The sequence below is a fragment of the Parasteatoda tepidariorum genome, chromosome 10, assembly GCF_043381705.1.
Source record: "Parasteatoda tepidariorum isolate YZ-2023 chromosome 10, CAS_Ptep_4.0, whole genome shotgun sequence".
Lineage (NCBI taxonomy): Eukaryota > Metazoa > Arthropoda > Arachnida > Araneae > Theridiidae > Parasteatoda > Parasteatoda tepidariorum.
The window spans coordinates 29188906-29207950 of record NC_092213.1 but is presented as its reverse complement, the minus strand read 5'-3'; the positions used below and the strand labels follow the sequence as shown (position 1 = coordinate 29207950).

Sequence of the window (19045 nt, the reverse complement as noted above, 5' to 3'; positions counted from 1 at the left end):
GAGTAAAATTGATAGAAAATTTTTTTGAATTATAAAATAGCCCGTAAGATAAAAAAAAAAAAAGAGCATTGTTCAACCCTTTCACACAGACTGTCAAAAATACCTGACAAGAGGAAACATTATCAATCACGATAAAAAGATAAAACTGGTAACCTAACTAATTCTTAAGCAGTTTCCTCTGGGTGGGGTTATAATAGTTTGATTTATTTAATTCACCACTTAGTTCTAAAATTAAAATTATATAGCTACATTTTGAACTGAAATTACATATGTGATTAGACTAACATTGATTGAAGCTAAAGCAAAATAATTATGTCAATTTGACCATGCTCTCATTTAAGCTACCGCTTTTTATTTTTTTACATCCTAATTCAGGTTTTGCAGAAATGCTTTTATGTAACGCCCGTCCAGAAGATATTAATGAAAAAAAAACTATTTTGAAAGGTAAATGAATTAACGGAGTATATTAGGGAATGGTGATAAAAAATAAAATGGAATAAAATTAAGGAAAATAATAACTGGAGAAGGAGATTTATCTTTGAACTGTACTAGATTTATAAACAATCTGACATTATTAAATACATAAAAATAAATAGAATGAATTGGATGACCCACGTGATTCGAATGAGTGATGACAATACAATAGAAAAGATACTGCTTTTTAGAAGACCCACTGGAACAAGAAATCGGGGAAGGCAGCGGTTGAGATGGGCTGACTCAGTGGAGTCTGATTTTCTTGCAATTAATGAAAAGAATTGGAGATCAAAGATAAATCGGAAGTCGTCATGGAGAAATCTTCAGAGAAAGGCATTGGCTCACATTGGGCTGTCTGGCCAACTATGATGATGATGATGATAAAAAATAATAACTTTTTTTACAGCTGGAAAATTTGTTATAGCAACAAACTAACAATACGACCCTTTACACCGAGAAACAATCAAGAATTTCGAAATATAGTAATATTAAGAAATATAATTGGAATTAATCATAAATTGAAATTGATCATATTTAGGAACATAAATCACAAATAAAAATTTGATCCTGTTAATCAGAAATGCTTCATACGTCCGTCGTTTACTGTTGAAGCACTGCATCTAACTATCCAGGAATTTTGATTTGAAATATTTTATTTTAAAATTGGCGTTGAACAGCCGACATGATTCAGAGTTTACGACTATCAATATTTAACTCCATAACCCTAAAATTTTGAACAAAATCTAGGAGACAAGGGAACTGGTGTCATCAAGCTTTGGGACAATCTCACCCTCGTGAAGGAATTTTTTTGATGGAACTCACCTGCATTTGCGTTAAATGGAAAGAAAAGGTCACGAAAACCTCCTACGGATTGTCCGATGGTGAAGAGACTCCAACCTATGAGTCATCTATCACTGAGGTTATATTTAAAAAAGCACTGTGCTTGGTGAAAGCCGGATATGGAATTCGTATCAACCAGCTTTCGCTAGAATTCGAACCTGGGTAACCTCATTGAGAGGCGAACACTTTATTCCCTGAAACACCACGGCTCTGCTTATTTTATTTTAATTTATAACCGTCGTTGAACAGCCGACCCAATTTTGGGTTTACGACTGAGGTTTAACTCCGTAGCCTTGTAATTTTGAACCCAATTCAGAAGACAAGGGAACTCTTGAATCAATTGTTGGGTACAATTTACCTTCGTGGAGGACTTTTTGATTGAACTTACCCGCATTTGCGTTACATGGGGAGAAAAATCACGAAACGCTCCCAAGGGTAGCCTGATGGCAAGGGGACTCCAACTCATGATCCGTCTACCACTGAGGATATTTTTACGTTAGCACTGTGGTAGGTGCGGAATTCGTATCGACCAGCCATTGCTAAGATTCGAACCCGGTTCACCTCATTAGAAGGCGAAAGCTCTATCGCTTGAGCCACAGCGGCTCTGCCAATCTTATTTGTGAATAAATGATAAATTTGAATAATAATAAAAGTATAAAATATTTTAGAGCACATGAGATTGAATGGTCCTTTTTTATAAAGGTCATAGTGGACCGATGTAAGATAAAGGAAATCATGGGGCACTTTTATTTATGTATACCGATTTAATAGTTTAATGCTGTTTAAATTTAACAAGGTGTTATAGTTTTAAATCAAATATGTAACTTCTCTACAAAAAAAAATTTCAGAACATGTTCTCTTTTAAGAACATGATGACAATAGAAAAAAATGACATATTTCATGACGAAAGAAACTCCTCAACTACTTCTACTACTATAAATGCATTGCTAATGAAATTTTAAACATTATAAAAAATCATAAATTTAAATTAAAAAACAAATCTTGTAATTTAAAGGTTTTAAAAGAATTTTTTTATTACGATGTTACGAAGAGGTTGGAAAAATTGTAAAGGATCATAACTGAAGTATATCAGACGGATAAAGTGATGTTTTATTTATTTATTTATTTAAAAATATACTTTTAGACCATCATATCTTTTCGCATTTGACGCTTTTTTCATGAAATATAATTTTTAATAGCTAATCTTTAATGATCTGTCCAATTAATCAAAAATGCATGAAAGCATTTTATAATATTTTTACTGATTTTCATTTAATTTTCCCTTTATTGCCTCTTAAAAAAAATACTTTTTAAAACTTTAATTGAAACTTAATTTACAATTTAGAATGCAAAGGAAAAATAATTAATAAAAACTTAAACATTAGACATTCTGGAAACAATTATTTAAGGGTTCTTAATTAAAAATTAACATAATAATTGAAAAAATTTCGTTATAATAATGCTTTAAGCCATAATAAAATAATAATAATGACCAGATTGGAAAAAAAAATTTATACAAAAGAGAACGAAGGACTGAAAAACTTCAGATGTTTCAATTTTCCTCACGAAATTTATAAGCAATTTATAATTTCAATTTTAGAAAAAAAATTTAATAGACAAAAATATTCTAATCAAACCACCGTGTTATTTCTTACCTAAATGCATTTGTTTTCTATTTTTTCCTTCTCAATGACTAATCTTTATTGATAAGTCCAGTAAATCAAAGAAGTATGAAAGCATGCATTTAAAATTATTTATACTAAATTTAATTTTCACTATTTTACTTCTTAATTAAAAAAAAATTCAACTGCAATTCTAACTGCATTTACAGTTATGAAATGCAATGGAAAAAATAATTAATTAAAAAATGAAACTGGAAAAAATTATTTAAGGGTTCTTAATGAATTAATTTAAATGAAAAATTTACATAATAATTGATGAAAAAAATTTCCTTCATGATAATGCTTCAAGCCATAATAGAATAATAAAAACTAGATTGGGAATTTTTTTTTACATAAAAGTGGGGAAAGACTACAAAAGTAGTTTTAGATGCTTCAATTTTTGAAAATGAAGTCTAACTAATAAATAAGTAATACATAACATGTAATTTAAAATTCATAATATCTAATTTAAAATTCATAGTATATAATTTTAAACAACTTTTACTATGAGATACAATATATTATTTATACATAGGATGAATATAAAACATTGAAACAATTTACACTTAAATAATATGAAATTTTAAAATCTATCTCTTTGAAAAAGTTCTTAATTCTAAAGTGATATCACATAATATTATTCTTAATTATATTGTTCTATTGCTGCCAAGCTATTTGTTAAATAAAATATGAAAATAAAAAATTTTAAAATAATTTTAACCAAACTGAACGACAATTCAAAAGTTTACGTATAAAAAAAAAAGAAATATGCATTCTTTAGAAAAGTTAGATGTTTAAATATTGATAAAGTTTACGAAAATACTATATGTTAAAGAGTTCTTTTTGTCAAAAATCTATAATTATAGTTGGTTGAGTTTTAAATAGGAGTAATTCAAAATCTTTTATCGTTCTTCAAGCACCTTAAAGAATAGTCCATCATACAAACTAAACTGACTCTAAGAAAAAAGCATTAAGAACTTACCATTCCCAAAAATTGCACACAGCAAAATTGCTGACCATAATAGCTTCAGCATCTTCATCCCCTTTAACCCGATCTTCCAGATGGTGATCGGAGAAAAGAACACTTCTCAGATCTCACAACTCTCACTGCTCTCTTCACTTCAAGCTAAGAAAATCGTCTGCTCGAGGGGAAATCTTGATCTTACTCACTACGAGGCAAACGATAAAAAACCATTGCTAGTATTCAACTATTTTGTTTATTTTCTTCCATTCTGAAATCTAGGTCTTTATGTTCTATCAGAAAGCAAGGTGACAAGAACCGGAATTTTTATTTCTGGTTTTGCTTTTTCCGCCTTTCTTTCATTTGTTCTTTACTGAAGCGAAAGTTTTCCATATGGTAGTCAGAAGTGGTCACGGTGTGTTGGTCAATTAAAGGATTGTAACCATTCCAGACTGGTATAGCGAGTGTTTGAAAATAAAATATTTTTTTATTTATTCTTTAAGCTTTTCTTCTAAATTAAAAAGTTAAATTGAACTTAAAACCGAAAAGATTTCCCACGATTTAGGAGAACAATAAGACGAGTTTTCATAACTTTCAGGTTCGTTCCACTCAACGCATCGCATAAATACCAAACGATTTTTATCACATAATATAAGAACAATGTATCTCGTCAATTTTTCACTGTCATCATCCACTTTTCATCTTTAGATTATTACATTTGGAAGTTGGTCAATGTACGTCTATGGCCTATTTTGATTTATGATAAGTTTAAGTATCGAATAACAAAGTAGTTTTACACCTACTGTTTATCTATTTAAATTACCATGAAAAAGTTGTAAGTTGGTTTTTATAACTTGAGGCCAATTTCTATTACTTTCTCTTCTCGTTCGCTTTGTTTATATTTAGGAAAGTTATAGATGGTTTTGATAACAGGATAAAATAAAATTATTCCATCCACTATATCTGAAGGATACATGAATCCATAAATAATTTTGCTATATATTTGCTTTTGAACAGATATTTTTTTTTATAAATTTTCCTCGTAAATTAAATTAATCTTAGATTTTTTATGTTCTCTAGTCAATTTTGAATTCTAACTATAAAATCTTTATTACAGAAAGTTATTCAATCAATTTTGAAATTAAATAAATAGGAAAAGAATATTTTTGTAGTCACTAAATTCCATTATAGTTTGAGATAATAAAAGTCAGTCAGAGAAAAGTAGCCTTCATACTTTTTTTAATGGTAGAATTTGAAAGATTACGAGAAATTACCTTATGATGAGCAACAGCTATTTGGGAGAATGTCAAGAAAATTCAGATATCCTAAAAAAAGGGTTTCAAATTTAAAATATATATATGTATACACAATGACCTTCAAAATTTAGGATAATATTGTTTTTTGTGTATATGAATGAACTTAGAAACAAAAAATTTGGTGGAAATCTGCATTATGCTCTTTGCTGAATGCAACACAGAAATTTGAATAGATTCACACTCAAAATTATTTGCAAAATAAATAAATAAAGAAAAGAAAATAAGTAAATTAAAGGAAATAACGAAAATTAAAGAAAATAAAAGCATTCATTTCAGTGGAAACAGTATATCAGAGTTTCACGTGGCAGTTTTTGGTTGAAGCATTATAAAAGTGGATTCTAATAAGTAATGTGTCCAACTTAACTGTAATACATTGACAGCATATAAAGTTGTTAGCAATCCAAAATTGGGTGCGAAGATCAAACACTAAGTAACTCCTGTTCCACCTTATATAAGAGACGAGGTAAGTAAGCTAAAAGCAGCAACATATCTGAGGAGATAGTCTCAAATATTTTCTGCCGGATTCAGGCCTGGAGATCTAACTGACCACTCCTTCCGGTGAATATCTCCATATTTCAAGAACATATGATGAGGTAAATGTGACACATGATGCAATCCATTAAAATGCAATTAGAAGCAAACATCAGTCTCCAAAACACATTTCTATACTCATACAAGTATCAGTTCTTCTTTTTTTAAGGTATGGAGTGGGAGTAAGGTGGCTCTCCAAACTGATACCTTCTCAGGCCATCAAATTTAAATTCTATAAAGTCGCCTCCTCTACGAGTGTAGCTATCTAAAAACCTGGAAAAATTCTCTTAATCCATTTTTTGTAATATTCCCATGACCATTTTCGACGTAAAACTGTGATAATTGTTTTCTTTGAGTAGCCAAATGTTTTTTTTTTCCAATGTAAATCATGTTTGTATTTCAATACATGTAAATTTTTATGCCGCATAAGGAATTACTTAGTGCAAATTTAACGTTTCTGTGGTCATTCAACTTCAGTTTAGACACGGAGAACATGTTGTTACCTTAACCTTTTGTCGCTATTGTATTTTGAGCTGACATTCGAAGCTCTAACTCCCTTTAATGTGTTGATACGAAAATAATAATCATGTTTCTATTTGAAAAAAGATAATGCATCGGACATTACACTTCATAATTAAATTTATGTTTAAAAACTGAAGTCGTGAAGGATGAAGGTTCAAAATAACATTTAAGTGAATTGCAATAGATTTTAGCTTTAGAGCTGCGGTGGCTCAGGGGATAGAAGCGTTCTTGTCCTAATGAGGTGACCCATGTTCGAATCCCAGCTGTGGGTGGTTGATACTTCTGCTCGAGACTCGCACCACAGTGTTGACGTAAAATATACTCAGTGGTAGAAGGATCATTAGGTTAAAATACCCTTCTTAGGAAGTTTTCGTGTTTTTCCTCTCCATTTAATGAAAATGCGGGTTAGTTCCATCAAAAAGTATCCCACAAAGGCTAGTTCGTCCCAATTCTTGATCCAGGGGTTCCTTTGTCTTCTGAGTTAGGTTCAAAATTATAAGACTACTACGGGTTGGTTGTTCAACGCTGGCTTTATAAAAAATAGTTTTAAAGATTGTATGTGACCATAGGAAATAAAGATTGTTTTATCCTTAGTTCTCATCCTCAAGCGAAATTTATAAATCCCAAACTGCCATTTAAACTGTTAGCGTTATAGCTTTCTAGTTTGCTATCAATACACAAAGTTTTGCATCTACTGTGTTGTTGCCAAAGACACTTGGAAACATCTTCAACTCCGTAAACTATCAAACATTGTGATTCGATTCGGTGACTTCATCCTTTAAGATCTCTGAAATTTAAACTCTCGAAACATTTAAATGAATTTCACATGCATAGTAAAATGAGATTAAATAAAATCCTTCCTCGTAAAATCTCTATTTTTTTTCTCTCCCGAAATTCTAACTTAAGGCCTTGTTTCATCAAGCTTTTCAATTACGTTGGAGTTATGGGCGGATATTTCCCGCGTATTCTTTAATTGAAATAACAACCATTAATAGTAATAACAACCATTTCCCATTGCTACTTGTCACTGCTCAACTCCTAAACACGGAAGATGATCAAAAGCTACAATTTTCTTATCAGCGGGAAGCAAAACGTCTCAGAAACTGATTTTTATATGTCAAATGAACTGATAACATTACTGACGTGATAAAGCAAAATTAATAAATTTCAAAAATAAATTTAATATTGATTTTGTAGCGTGAAAGATAAAGTGTCAGAAGTTTACGTCTATGAAAAGGAAATGATGAAAATAAAGAAAAACTATATCGTAAATATATTTGAGAAGAGATAACATGTTCATTACTGTTTCTGACTATTTACGATGGTTGGTATAAGTGTTATTCTTTGTGATATAAATATACCAATTTACTTTTTCGAAATTTTTAAGTTTAATCTTATTTGGTAGAAACGTGTTCAAAGTATGGTAAGCTAAATTAATAATTGTGAGAGTTTAGAATTCGAGAATACAGGTATTATTGAGAATACTAAATGTAATTTAGAATATAGAAGACTTACACTGTAAAATTTGAGATGTAATAGCTTCACAAATTTAGCGTTGAGCAACCCATAAAACTGCGTGAATGAGCACTTCAAGTTAGCATCGAATCGAGTGTTCATATGCACTTTAAAGGGAGTAGTTAAATCTAAACACAAATAATGGAGAATGCTTAGATAGAATTCTCACCATTCTTGAATTATTTTCACTTCCAAAAGCAACAATTTAGGCTTAGCTTGGATATCAGCAGTAGGTTGTTTACACTTGAATACGAAACGGCTTGAGTTTGTTGTTGTTTTGCACACTGTTATCAAACAAAAGCTCGCAGTTACAAAATGTATGCATGTTTCTTTTGTTTATCGTATCTTATTATTAATTATATATAATTAAGATACTGAACCCTAAAAAGGAGAGCAACTACTTTGCACCATTCTTGTCGTTTAGATCCGCCAAACACCAAGGAATCATCCGTGTTTCTTCATCACACTACTTTTGGTGTAAAGTTGCTGCCAGTCTTTTTGGTTTTAAGAGACACTAAAATTTTTTATCTTGTTGATGATTCGTGATTCAGGCAACTTAAAATGGCAAATCTGGAAAATTTTACATGGCTATCTCCAACTCTATCACCCAATCTTAAACATGGCAATCTCCAACATAGGATAGGGTATACTTTGTTCTATGTAGACTAAAGAAAAAAACAATGTTAATGAAGCACAAATGAAAGTACATAAATGGACAAACAATGATTTTAGTTCTATAAACAGGAACCCTCCTAAGTGTCTAAGCGTCAAATAAAGGTAGAGAAGTAAAGAGACTAACACGTGTAAAAGTGATTTAACCAATAGGGACCGAGAAACAAGTTTGAACAAGGGGGGTCACCTCCTGCTTGTTTCGCATTTCCCCTTTTTTTATTTGCTTGTTTAGACTTGTTCCTCTGTCCCTGTTGGTTAAACCATTGTTTGTTCTCCATCTTCATTTGGCATTTAGACACACAGGAAGATTTATAGAACACTGACTATAATATGTTCATTTATGTACTTTCATTTGTGCTTCCTTCAGGGTGTGTTTTTTTTTTTTTTTTTTTTTTTTTTTTTTTTTTTTGCTTTATGGCACAATCTCTTTCATATAAGGCTGACAGAAGAAAATTGGAGTTCAGTAAAATATTTTAAGTTTCTCAGAAATTGGGAAAAATTTCTTCGGTGTTCTATGTTATTTACTTGTTTTCAAAGTTAATAAGGTGATTCTTTTTTATTTTAATAAGGTTTTCTTCACCTCCCCCAAACATTTTATTTTTGCTCTTCTCTTTTTAGAGGTGTTCGAGTATTTTGCTCCAAGTATTACTCCTCTTTGCAAGTTACTGTTTGCAGTTACGCATGTCTATGACAATAACAGTTATGTCTATGAAAACGTTAGTTCGAGATCTGTTACTTGAATACGACTCCTTATAAAAGTTTCTAATACTACCTCTCTCTGTGCCACTATTTGTGACGTTAACAGTATGCCTATGAAAGCGTCGTTACAAGACTCGTAACTTGAATACTATTCATTATAAAAGTTCCTAATATTATCTCCCTGCACGCTTTTGTTTGTAACTTTAACAGTAATGTCCATGAAAGCGTCGAGAAAGATCTATTACTTGAATACTATTCCTTGTAAAAACTTCTAATACTTGAGTGTCAATGACAAAAATGAGCAAACAACTGATAAAATATTCTTAACCCGAGATTCGTTATAGTGTGACATACATAAGTAATACAAATGCATTTAATTTGTATTGAAACAGAGCATAGACTACATTAAAATAGGCATTACGATATTATCTTTAAGCTACATGGTTTACATATTCGAATGCCAACCTCTGCGCTTACATTTTATTTTAAAAGATATGATTTAAAAAATTTTTATGTAAATATCATGCTTTAGAGAAGTGGGGAACCTTTTTATCACGAGAGGTCACATTTAAATTGAGCAGTTAATTAAAATAAAAATTTTCAATGTAAATCACTTTTGTATTCACCTAAAGTTAATAACTTATTATAGCATTATTCTTTAAAAAAAATTTTAATAAAAAACTACAAATATTTAAAGACTGTTTAAAATAGATGTATTTTTCAATATATACTTCTTATCGAGATTTACCAACTAAATTGCATTATTTATGTTCTTTAGGAGTCAAATAGTGTTTACTTCCATTCAGGCATGGCCAAAAATAATTCAAAACAGAAGAATTTCTATTCTAGGACGTTCTACAAATTGAAAAGTTAAAAATAGTTCAGACTATGATAATAATAGTTCGGACTATGAATAATTTCAGACTATGAAAGACTGCATAGTTCTTGTTCATGTTATGCTCAATAGCTGGCAGCACGCTATTTGACTCTATTAATTTTTAAATTGACGTAATCTATGTAATCAAATTTCTGCTAATACAAGTGCTAGATGCCAACCAAAAAACTGATGAAGGCTACACCCTCTTCACCTGTTCTTAAGAAAGTAATATGCAAATGGCTAGTGTGCCACAGGACCCCAAATGTTGGTCTGATGATCACGCATTTATTTTCAAACAAATAAAGGGTTTAAATATAAAGACTAAAACCAACGTAAATTCACAAGCATATTAAAGTAAAATTGCTTACAAATTTCGATAATACACACAACTGCATATAGCATACAACTGGAACATCAGCTTCAGTCCCCAAAATAAATTTCAGAGTGAAATGGCGAAGAGAACATTAGAAAATTAAATTGTATTTGTGATGCTTATTCTGTATTATAGCAGGGACTGAAGAAGACGATATTACTTAAATGTAACATCTAAACGTGTAAGAAATTTCACTAAAATATATTTGTGATTGTACGTTGGTTCTTGTCCTTATCATTATCAGTTTCCACAAGGCTTTAATTCTTCTTTATGTAACAAAAGGGTTGTAGCAGAGGCGCCGGGGTGGGAGGTCACTGGGACCTCCCAAAGATTTTCACTGTTCGGATAATATTGTTTGACCATTCGGAATAATTCCAAACTTTCTCCCATTTTTTTTTTTTAAGAAAAAAATAAAAATGAAATTATCACACGCTCATTTAGCTTTTTTAAATAGCAATGAAAAAAAGTATGCTTAAGTATAGTTTAAGTATCCATTTCATAATTTTGTCTTAACGAAATCTAATTACTCGTCTTGGTGCTCTTATTTCCGAATTACAAGCCAATGAACATACAAGCCGAATTACAAGCCAGTGAACATACAAGCCAGTTTCATCCGAAATGGAAAGATATAAATTGGCTCATAATAATAGCTTTTTGTATCATCCATCAAGGAAATTCGCGAACACAGTATTTTTCAAATTGGGAATATGTTATGAATGTATGATACAGTTGTAAGTTTTATTCGATCTGAGAGCAAAATTACAAAACTGAAAATATTTAACACCTTACAATATTAAGATAAACTACTTTTTTCCTCTTGCTATTGAATTTATTCACCTTTATCTAATACATGCGTTTCCCTCGTGATTTCCCGAATTATTGTTGTGGCCCTCGAATTGCAAAAGATTGAAGACCCCTAGATTAAACTTAAAAAATATGCTCTTTTCTTGATTTTATACTATACCAATAGTACTTAATTTCTTAACTGCCATCATAAATTTTTCAGCACCACATCATTGATTATCAGGTAGTTTATATATGGTTAAATTGATAAGTATAACAGTGAACAAGAACATTTTAAATCAGTTTTATTTAACCCTGAATAAAATATCGCTGTATATATTTTACTAAATTTTGCTGAAATATAAAAGTAAAATCTTCCAGAAAAAATAGGAAAAGTTAACTACTAGGTTAATTATAACTTATAGCTTGACCACCAAGAAAAAATTTTTAGAGTCGCTTTTGATATCCCTTTATTATAAGATATAAGAATAATTTTTAGTGCTAATTTACGATTGGGTCAAAATAGGAATTTCGTTCGTTAATTTTCTTCCTCCCAAAAATGAAACTGCGCGACGCCCCTCCGTTGTTGTCTAAGTGTTTTTGTCTCTACAGTTGTAAAGATTAGGGTTATCTCTGCTGAAAAACAAGGCAATTAGTACAAAAATTGGGTTCATGAAAATACATTTCTTTTTTTCTCTCTCGAAGTTATTGGAAAAGGAAGTAAATGTAAATGAAACATATTTACTTCATACGAAAAAGAATATGCCGCTCAACCTAAACGTTTGAAAACTTTTAAGTTTTTCTTGAAAGTCGATTGGAATCTGGGCGTTGTTGAATAATTTCATGGGTCAAGCGACCCGTGCGATGAACATTAAGGAAATGTCATTGCAACCTAATTCAACTGTAAAAGCCGGTAGTCTGTCCTTGAAGATTCCACGTCGTAGCCTGGATTTGTATGCGGAAATGTGTAAGCCAGTACTGTTAATGTATTCATTGTGTTTAGCAATCGATTTGTTTTCCCCGTTCAAGAAATCGAATCAAACAGGATTAAACGCACACTTTAAAATATTTAATTTATATATGGCACAAAAAGATGAATTTGAAAACATTATTTAAAAGAATGGAGTTGAGAAAAACAGCAAAGAAAGGAAGGAAGAGTAATGGAAATTAAAGAAACATTTTGAAAAAAAAAAACTGAGTTTTTCGATCTTACAAACATGTTATAGAGAGCTTTAAGTATAGAACATTAATTTAATAACAATGCTTTAATTGGATAAAGGTATTTGTAAATATCTTCTCACAATGTTGTACTATGTATGTATAACTGATTTTTGTCTTCTCAAAATAGACAATGCAGCATAAAAATTTTCTACCTCGGTGCATTTTTTTTTTTTAAAATGTGCTTGGGTGTGGGTTAGAGAGTAAAATATTTCATAAATCATTAAGAATTGATTATTAAAGAATCCTTATTTATTCCATATTTCATTAAGTTATATATATACAAGAGATTACAAATCTTAAATGCCTAATAGCTATGGATCTTAAGAAATTGCATCTTGGGCTCTATATTCTTGTAACTTTAACTTATTCCTTTTTTATTCTAAATTTTTTTTTCTTTTATTGTGGCTATATGTCAATTACCAGTTCACTAGTTTGTCATTGTTTTCGAAAATGGTTCCTACTTTTTCTCTCGTGTGTTCCTATTGAAAAAATAAAATTGTAAATCAGTTGAACTTCGAAAAATGTTTAAAAATCAATTGGATACCTGCAAATGACGTCATTGCGGTTAAACCGTGGCATTTGTAAATTCAGAAGCCAATCAAATTCGACACACATGGATAACGTCACCCACAGGTATCCAATTAAATGCTAGAAATAATTTGATTTGCGACTTACGTCAGTTATTGGATGTACGATCAGTCCACTTGGCTAACACTGTTTTTAAGAATTGCTGGCCTTTCTGAACTCGTGTGCACCCATCGAAAAAAGATGTATCTAATCGTTCGAAAAATGTACAATCATTTGCGCGTATTTTTTACAAAATTTATTCCAACGTATTTTGTAAGAACTGATATTTTTAACAGATAGCAGCAAAAATCAAAAGTGGCAAGACAGTTTACAATGGACTTTTAAAAATTGATGAATATGATCATGAGTGTGCTTACTATGACCTTAAAAAGTGTTGCAAAATAATGCCTTCGCTTAAAGGTTAAAAGTTATTTTAATTTATACTATGTATTCTGTATATTTAATAGAAATAAACATGATATATAAGATCTGTTCACCTGTCTGACTCGGTTTTTAAAAGTAACTCGCCTTTTTCCTTTCGTGTGCTCTCCTCCCCCCTTTGAAAACATAACCTTCAAAAATATACAAAAAACAATTGTGCATTCTTTTCAAAAATGCTTTGTCGAAATACAAAAAGTACAACGATTATTATTTTTTTTCTTTTTCTGGAATTGAATAATAATGTTGCTCCTTCTTCATAGATTATTTAAAAGACAAGGCTTTTATTTAATCCTTTTTCCTTCCAAAAGTTAACGACTAATTCAATTCCTCGATATTTCTAACAATTAATATTTCTCGTTTTGAATATTTAACCTCCATATAAATTACAAAGACAGAAGTGTGAAATGAAAAATATTAAAGCCAAAGGTTAAGATGTTTTCAAAAGAATTATGTTTTATTTGACCTATTTTTCTCAAAAAAGTCTTGCTCCACCAGTTTATGAACAAACTGTTTAGGAATCTCTCATTGGACTCTCCCTCTCAAAAGGAACTTGTTAAAAAAATATTTTTAAAAAGAAATTTAATTGAATTTATAATTGCATTATTGTTCTTTTCTGATAATAAAAAGTTTTTTTAAAGAGAAATAATGTAGGGTAACAGACTGGTGTGTAACCACTGGTTCTGTTTTCATTTTCATGATAATGCACCAATGAAATTTGTTAATAAGTTTTCACAAGGATAATTTAATAATTTTTACGATTGTTGTAAAAACAGTAATTAGAGCACATGAAAGATTACAGATATATGTTTATTTTATACCTAGTGTCGTGAACATCCAGTGCAATTCTGAATGTTCAACTTATAATTTTGAACCCAAGACAAGATGAACCCTGAATCAAGTATCGGGAAAAATGTGCGTTCGTGGAGGACTTTTTGATGGAACTGACCCACATTTGTGCTACATAGAGAGGAAAACCTCCCACGGTTACCCTGACGACAAGGGGAATCTAACCCTATGATCTACCACTGAGAATATTTTATGTGAGCGCTGTGGTCGGTGCGAGCCGAGTGGAGAATTCGTATCAATCCTTCAACGCTGAGATTTGAACCTGGGTCACCTCATTGAGAGGCGAGCTCTCTATCCCTTGAGTCACAGTGTCTCTAAGTACATGTTTAGAGAAATAGATAAAAATCGAATGTTGAAATAATCAAACATAAAAATACTGAATAATGTTAGAGTTAAAATATATTTTCAAGTTTCGCCGTTCCTTACCAAGTTGTTCATTGAGAATGTAAAATAGTGTATGCATTATTATTTAACATTTTCAGCAAGTATTTTCGACCCTTTATAATATGTTTTTATTTTTAAATAAAGTTTAGAATGGAATAAGGATATGCCATGCTTTGCATGAAATTCAATTTAAATTGTTTAAAAATGATGCTTCGTAAACAATTTAGCTATATTTCCTCCATTCTAATTGCACGTTATAGTAAAGCACTATTTAGATTTCGAAATAAATAAATACCAAAAAGTGATTAAAAAAATTTGTTTTCTTAGAAGTTCATAAGACTATTAAAAGAAATAAACTCAAAATAACTAAGATAGAGGGAAAGGCGTTTTTGTATTGCTATCAGACATTGTAATTTGCTATACAGCTTAATTTGAATGCATTAGTGCAGCATAAAATCTATGGTGCAGTACCAATCGAAATTTCGTGTTGAAAAACTGCATATTACCTCAAGTTAATAATACTCATATACACTTTAAAGAGTGTAGTTCGAACATCGAAGCTTAAATATAGGCTTAGCTTTTGACCCCAGTGCAAGTTCCAAGAACATGGTCGATTTTTTGCCAAAATCTTCTTTTTCAAATGGTTTGACAAACTTATCACAGCGTATTTAATACTAAAAAAGTATTCAATCCTCTTTACTGTTTAAACGAGAATATTGATAGTGTGATTGATTTGCCCAGTAATTTCAATTTTATGGATAGAACCTTCTGACCAAGTGTTCACGTAAACTGATAAAAAGTGCATATATGTTATTAGTTGCACGATAAAGATACTTATGTTTTCATAAGAATATTTGTATAAATCTGTCAATTGTATAAAATACTTTTATAATATTTAATTTCTATTTACGACGGTTTTGCTAGTTCGAATTCATATTGATATTCTCTCTGTGCTGTGCGTATGTTTGATTAACAAACGCGCAGCACTAATTTTTTCTAAGAAATGTCATATTTATGCATATCAACTTTATGAATTTTGTGTGAATTCAGTGTGAAAATAACTTTATTGATTCTTGTGTGCATCATATCTTACTGTCATAATAAATTATTGTATTAGAAAAAGTAATAAATAGCAAACATGAACTACTGCAATTACAAGATTCTAAAAACTGGAAGACACTTTTAAAACTTTCGGTGTATCCCTCTGCTTATGCCTACAAGGCGGAGTTTGAACAGGCTTTATATTCTTGATACGTTTAGGTATTACAGGCGTGATACGTTTGAATATTTTTACAAACAATTACAAAATTCTTTTATCCAATGATATGTCCGTGTAAAAAAATAGTTTTCAATAATTATTTATTATTATCTGCCTTTGTTAACTATTTTTATTATTTAATTTAATAATAGTCAATAACTTCTTGAAATGCAAACTTTCATATGAGTTTGAATTATGCTATTTTAAATAACAAATTAGGAAATATGAGTGAAATCGATCGATTAGTTCTCGAATTGTCAAATTTTAAAAATACGACTTCTTAGAATTGAATAACTCAGAAACAATTCAACCAATTTCACACTATATGTGTATTTGTAAAAAATAATGCTATCTACCATACTAGTATAATAAAACAAATACGACTAGTATTAATAGGTTAAATTGAAACTTAGAAAACTAAGCTTAATGCAAACAACCATTACAAGGTCTAAGGGCAACTTCCTATTGTTTTCTTTAAAAATAAAAGTAAAATATCTGAATATGTTCCTCAATTTCATATTCAAAAAATTGCATTACAAAGATTTCCTGATTGATGGCGGTCATTTCAAAGAACTCCATGCATTTGACCACAAAAGCCTTCGATAGAACGAGTTCCTCATCAAGGATATCTTGTCATCGAACACTGAAAATACTGTGTCGAACAAAAATAATTATTTGGTCCAAATAAAAATAAAACGAGGTATTTGAAAATCAGATAGAATAATGATCGAAAGTTTAACATTGAACTTTGAAGGAGTTATCATCATTTATCTGTGGGAAATGAATCGTTATTGATTTGCAATTTAAACTAGACCGTTTATCCACCAAGGTTCAGAAAAACATAAATACATTTTCGAATAATCATATCGAGTTTAATTAATCAATGTTGAATTCCATCCTTTGAAAGCTCATTAGAATTCTCATTAGAATACTAGCTGCCTTTGGCTACCAGCTTGGTCGCCTTTCAAAATTATCTTGTACAACATGTAAACTTTAATGGTAACTAAGCATAATTTACCACAATTATTGTTTAATTATTTTTTTTTTATATATATAACCGTCGTGGAACAGTCGACCCAATTTTGTGGTTACGACTACCAAATGTTCAACTCCGTAGCTTTGTAATTTTTAACCCAATCCAGAAGACAACGGAACTCCTGTATCAAGTATCGGGAGAAATTTTCTTTCGCGGAGGACTTTTCGATGGAAATAAACCGCATTTTCGTTACAGGAAGAGGAAAACAACTCGTGGTTAGCCTGACGGCTGGGGACTCTAACCCATGATTCCTTTACCACTGAGAATATATTACGTTAGCATTGTGGTCAGTTCAAGCTGGGTAAGGAATTTGAATCGACCAGCCATCGCTGGGATTCGAACCCGGTTACTCTCATTGGAAGGCGAGCACTCTATCCCCGGAGCCACCACTGCTCCAGTGGCTGTTATTTATTTTATTTTATTTTATTTTATTTTATTTTATTTTATTTTATTTTATTTTATTTTATTTTATAACCGTCGTTGAACAGCCGATCCAATTTTATGGGTTTATAGTTACTACTAATGTTCAACTCCGTAGCCTTGTAATTTTGAACCTAATCCAGAGGACAAAGGAGCTGCAGGATCAAGTATTGGGAGAAATTTGCCTTCGTGGAGGACTTTTTGTTATTTTGAACCCTTTCTTAAATCCTAACTCCTCAATTTGTTTTAAGCATAACCAAATTTTTTTCACAGCCTATCTATTGCCCACGCGGAAGTATGCTTTAATCTCAATTTTTGTATTTTCATAGAGATATCCGTTATATTCTCAAAGTTCTTTGTGTATTTAATTTTAGTAATAATTTAAAATCTGTCCGGCAACTATTAAGTAAAAAAAGCACCGTAAGTATGAATTAGGGGATTTTTTTTTAGCATAGTAGGCAGTAGAAATATAAAAATTACTTCAATCTCTGTCGTAAGATAAGATAGAATACTCATCTCAATGCTCCATTACGTGCTGTACTACTTCCTCACGCATCTGTCGAGTCATAACTTGAGTATCGAGTAATATGTATACTCTATTTCTCGAAAAAGACAAAGTTCCTTCACCAATAATTGGTATGACGTGCAGAACCATAGCACTGTTTATGTTTGAAATTTCTATTGTCATTTTTAAAAGAGATCAAAAATAAATCTAAATTATTACTTCATAAGTTTTTATTTCTATAAAAATGCGAAGTTATTCTAAATAAATACTTAACGCATAACTAACTATTCAACGCTACTTAAATTAATACTTAAGGCCACCTAGCAAGGCGAATTGATAAAATACTTAAAGTATAACTAATTTTTTAACTCTATTCAATTATTAAGGCAGCATAACAAAATTAATATAATATCTATGTGCACCGAAGAGCCTTTACGTTATGTCCACCCTCCATCTATAGCAATGGGCTCGCCCAGGTTTTCATGGTTCTCGCCCAGGAACAATGTTTTCATGGGGCACATTAGGACTCATAATCCTCATAGAACTTGAACATAATTGCAGACCAGGTTCACCCATTCATGGCAACAGTTTTTCCTGCGGGGGATGGTGTTTACCAACAGGATGTTGCACCATGTCATAAGGGTCGAATCGTCATGGTTCGAGGAACATTCCAGTGACTTTCAAGTCATGTCTTGGTCCCCAAATACACCTGACCTTAATTCAATAGAGCATATATATATATATAAATTTTATGGATAATTTTTTTTCTCCATTTTTGATAAAGTTTTTNAAAATATATATATATATATATATAAATTCGAGGAAGTTAAATTGTTTTAATTATTACATTTGTTAATGCCAAGCAGTATTTTTCTTCAATTTTATTTTAAAAAATTTAAAAATGGAGGAGCAGGAGATTTAATGTTTTTGTGTAAATACGAATTCGAAAAGTTGCTCAAAAGTTCATTCATTACTCATAATTTTTAAATTAGAAATAAACGTTTAGATACTATTAAAAAAGTTTCTTGAAGCATATCAAGAATTCTATGCATACAGGTTTAGTTTATTTGTCTTTAGTTTGTTTTAACAATTCGATTCCTTCTGGTGCAATTTATTTAATGGATTAATGAGATCCAGATTGTA

The 19045-nt window shown here is 30.7% G+C and overlaps 2 protein-coding genes across 3 annotated transcripts in view; one reads left to right on the top strand and one right to left on the bottom strand.

Moving 5' to 3' along the window:
* The window catches only part of LOC107437625 (serine/arginine repetitive matrix protein 2), a 65361-nt gene extending 61224 nt beyond the window's left edge, over positions 1-4137 (bottom strand). Inside the window, exon 1 of the mRNA XM_016049705.4 lies at positions 3958-4137. Coding sequence (XP_015905191.2) covers positions 3958-4015 — 58 coding nt within the window. The 5' untranslated portion in view covers positions 4016-4137. The remainder of the gene's footprint in view (positions 1-3957) is intronic.
* LOC107437624 (acetyl-coenzyme A transporter 1) overlaps positions 1-19045 on the top strand; it is a 60697-nt gene that overhangs the window by 11704 nt on the left and 29948 nt on the right. The gene's annotated exons all lie outside the window — the stretch shown is intronic.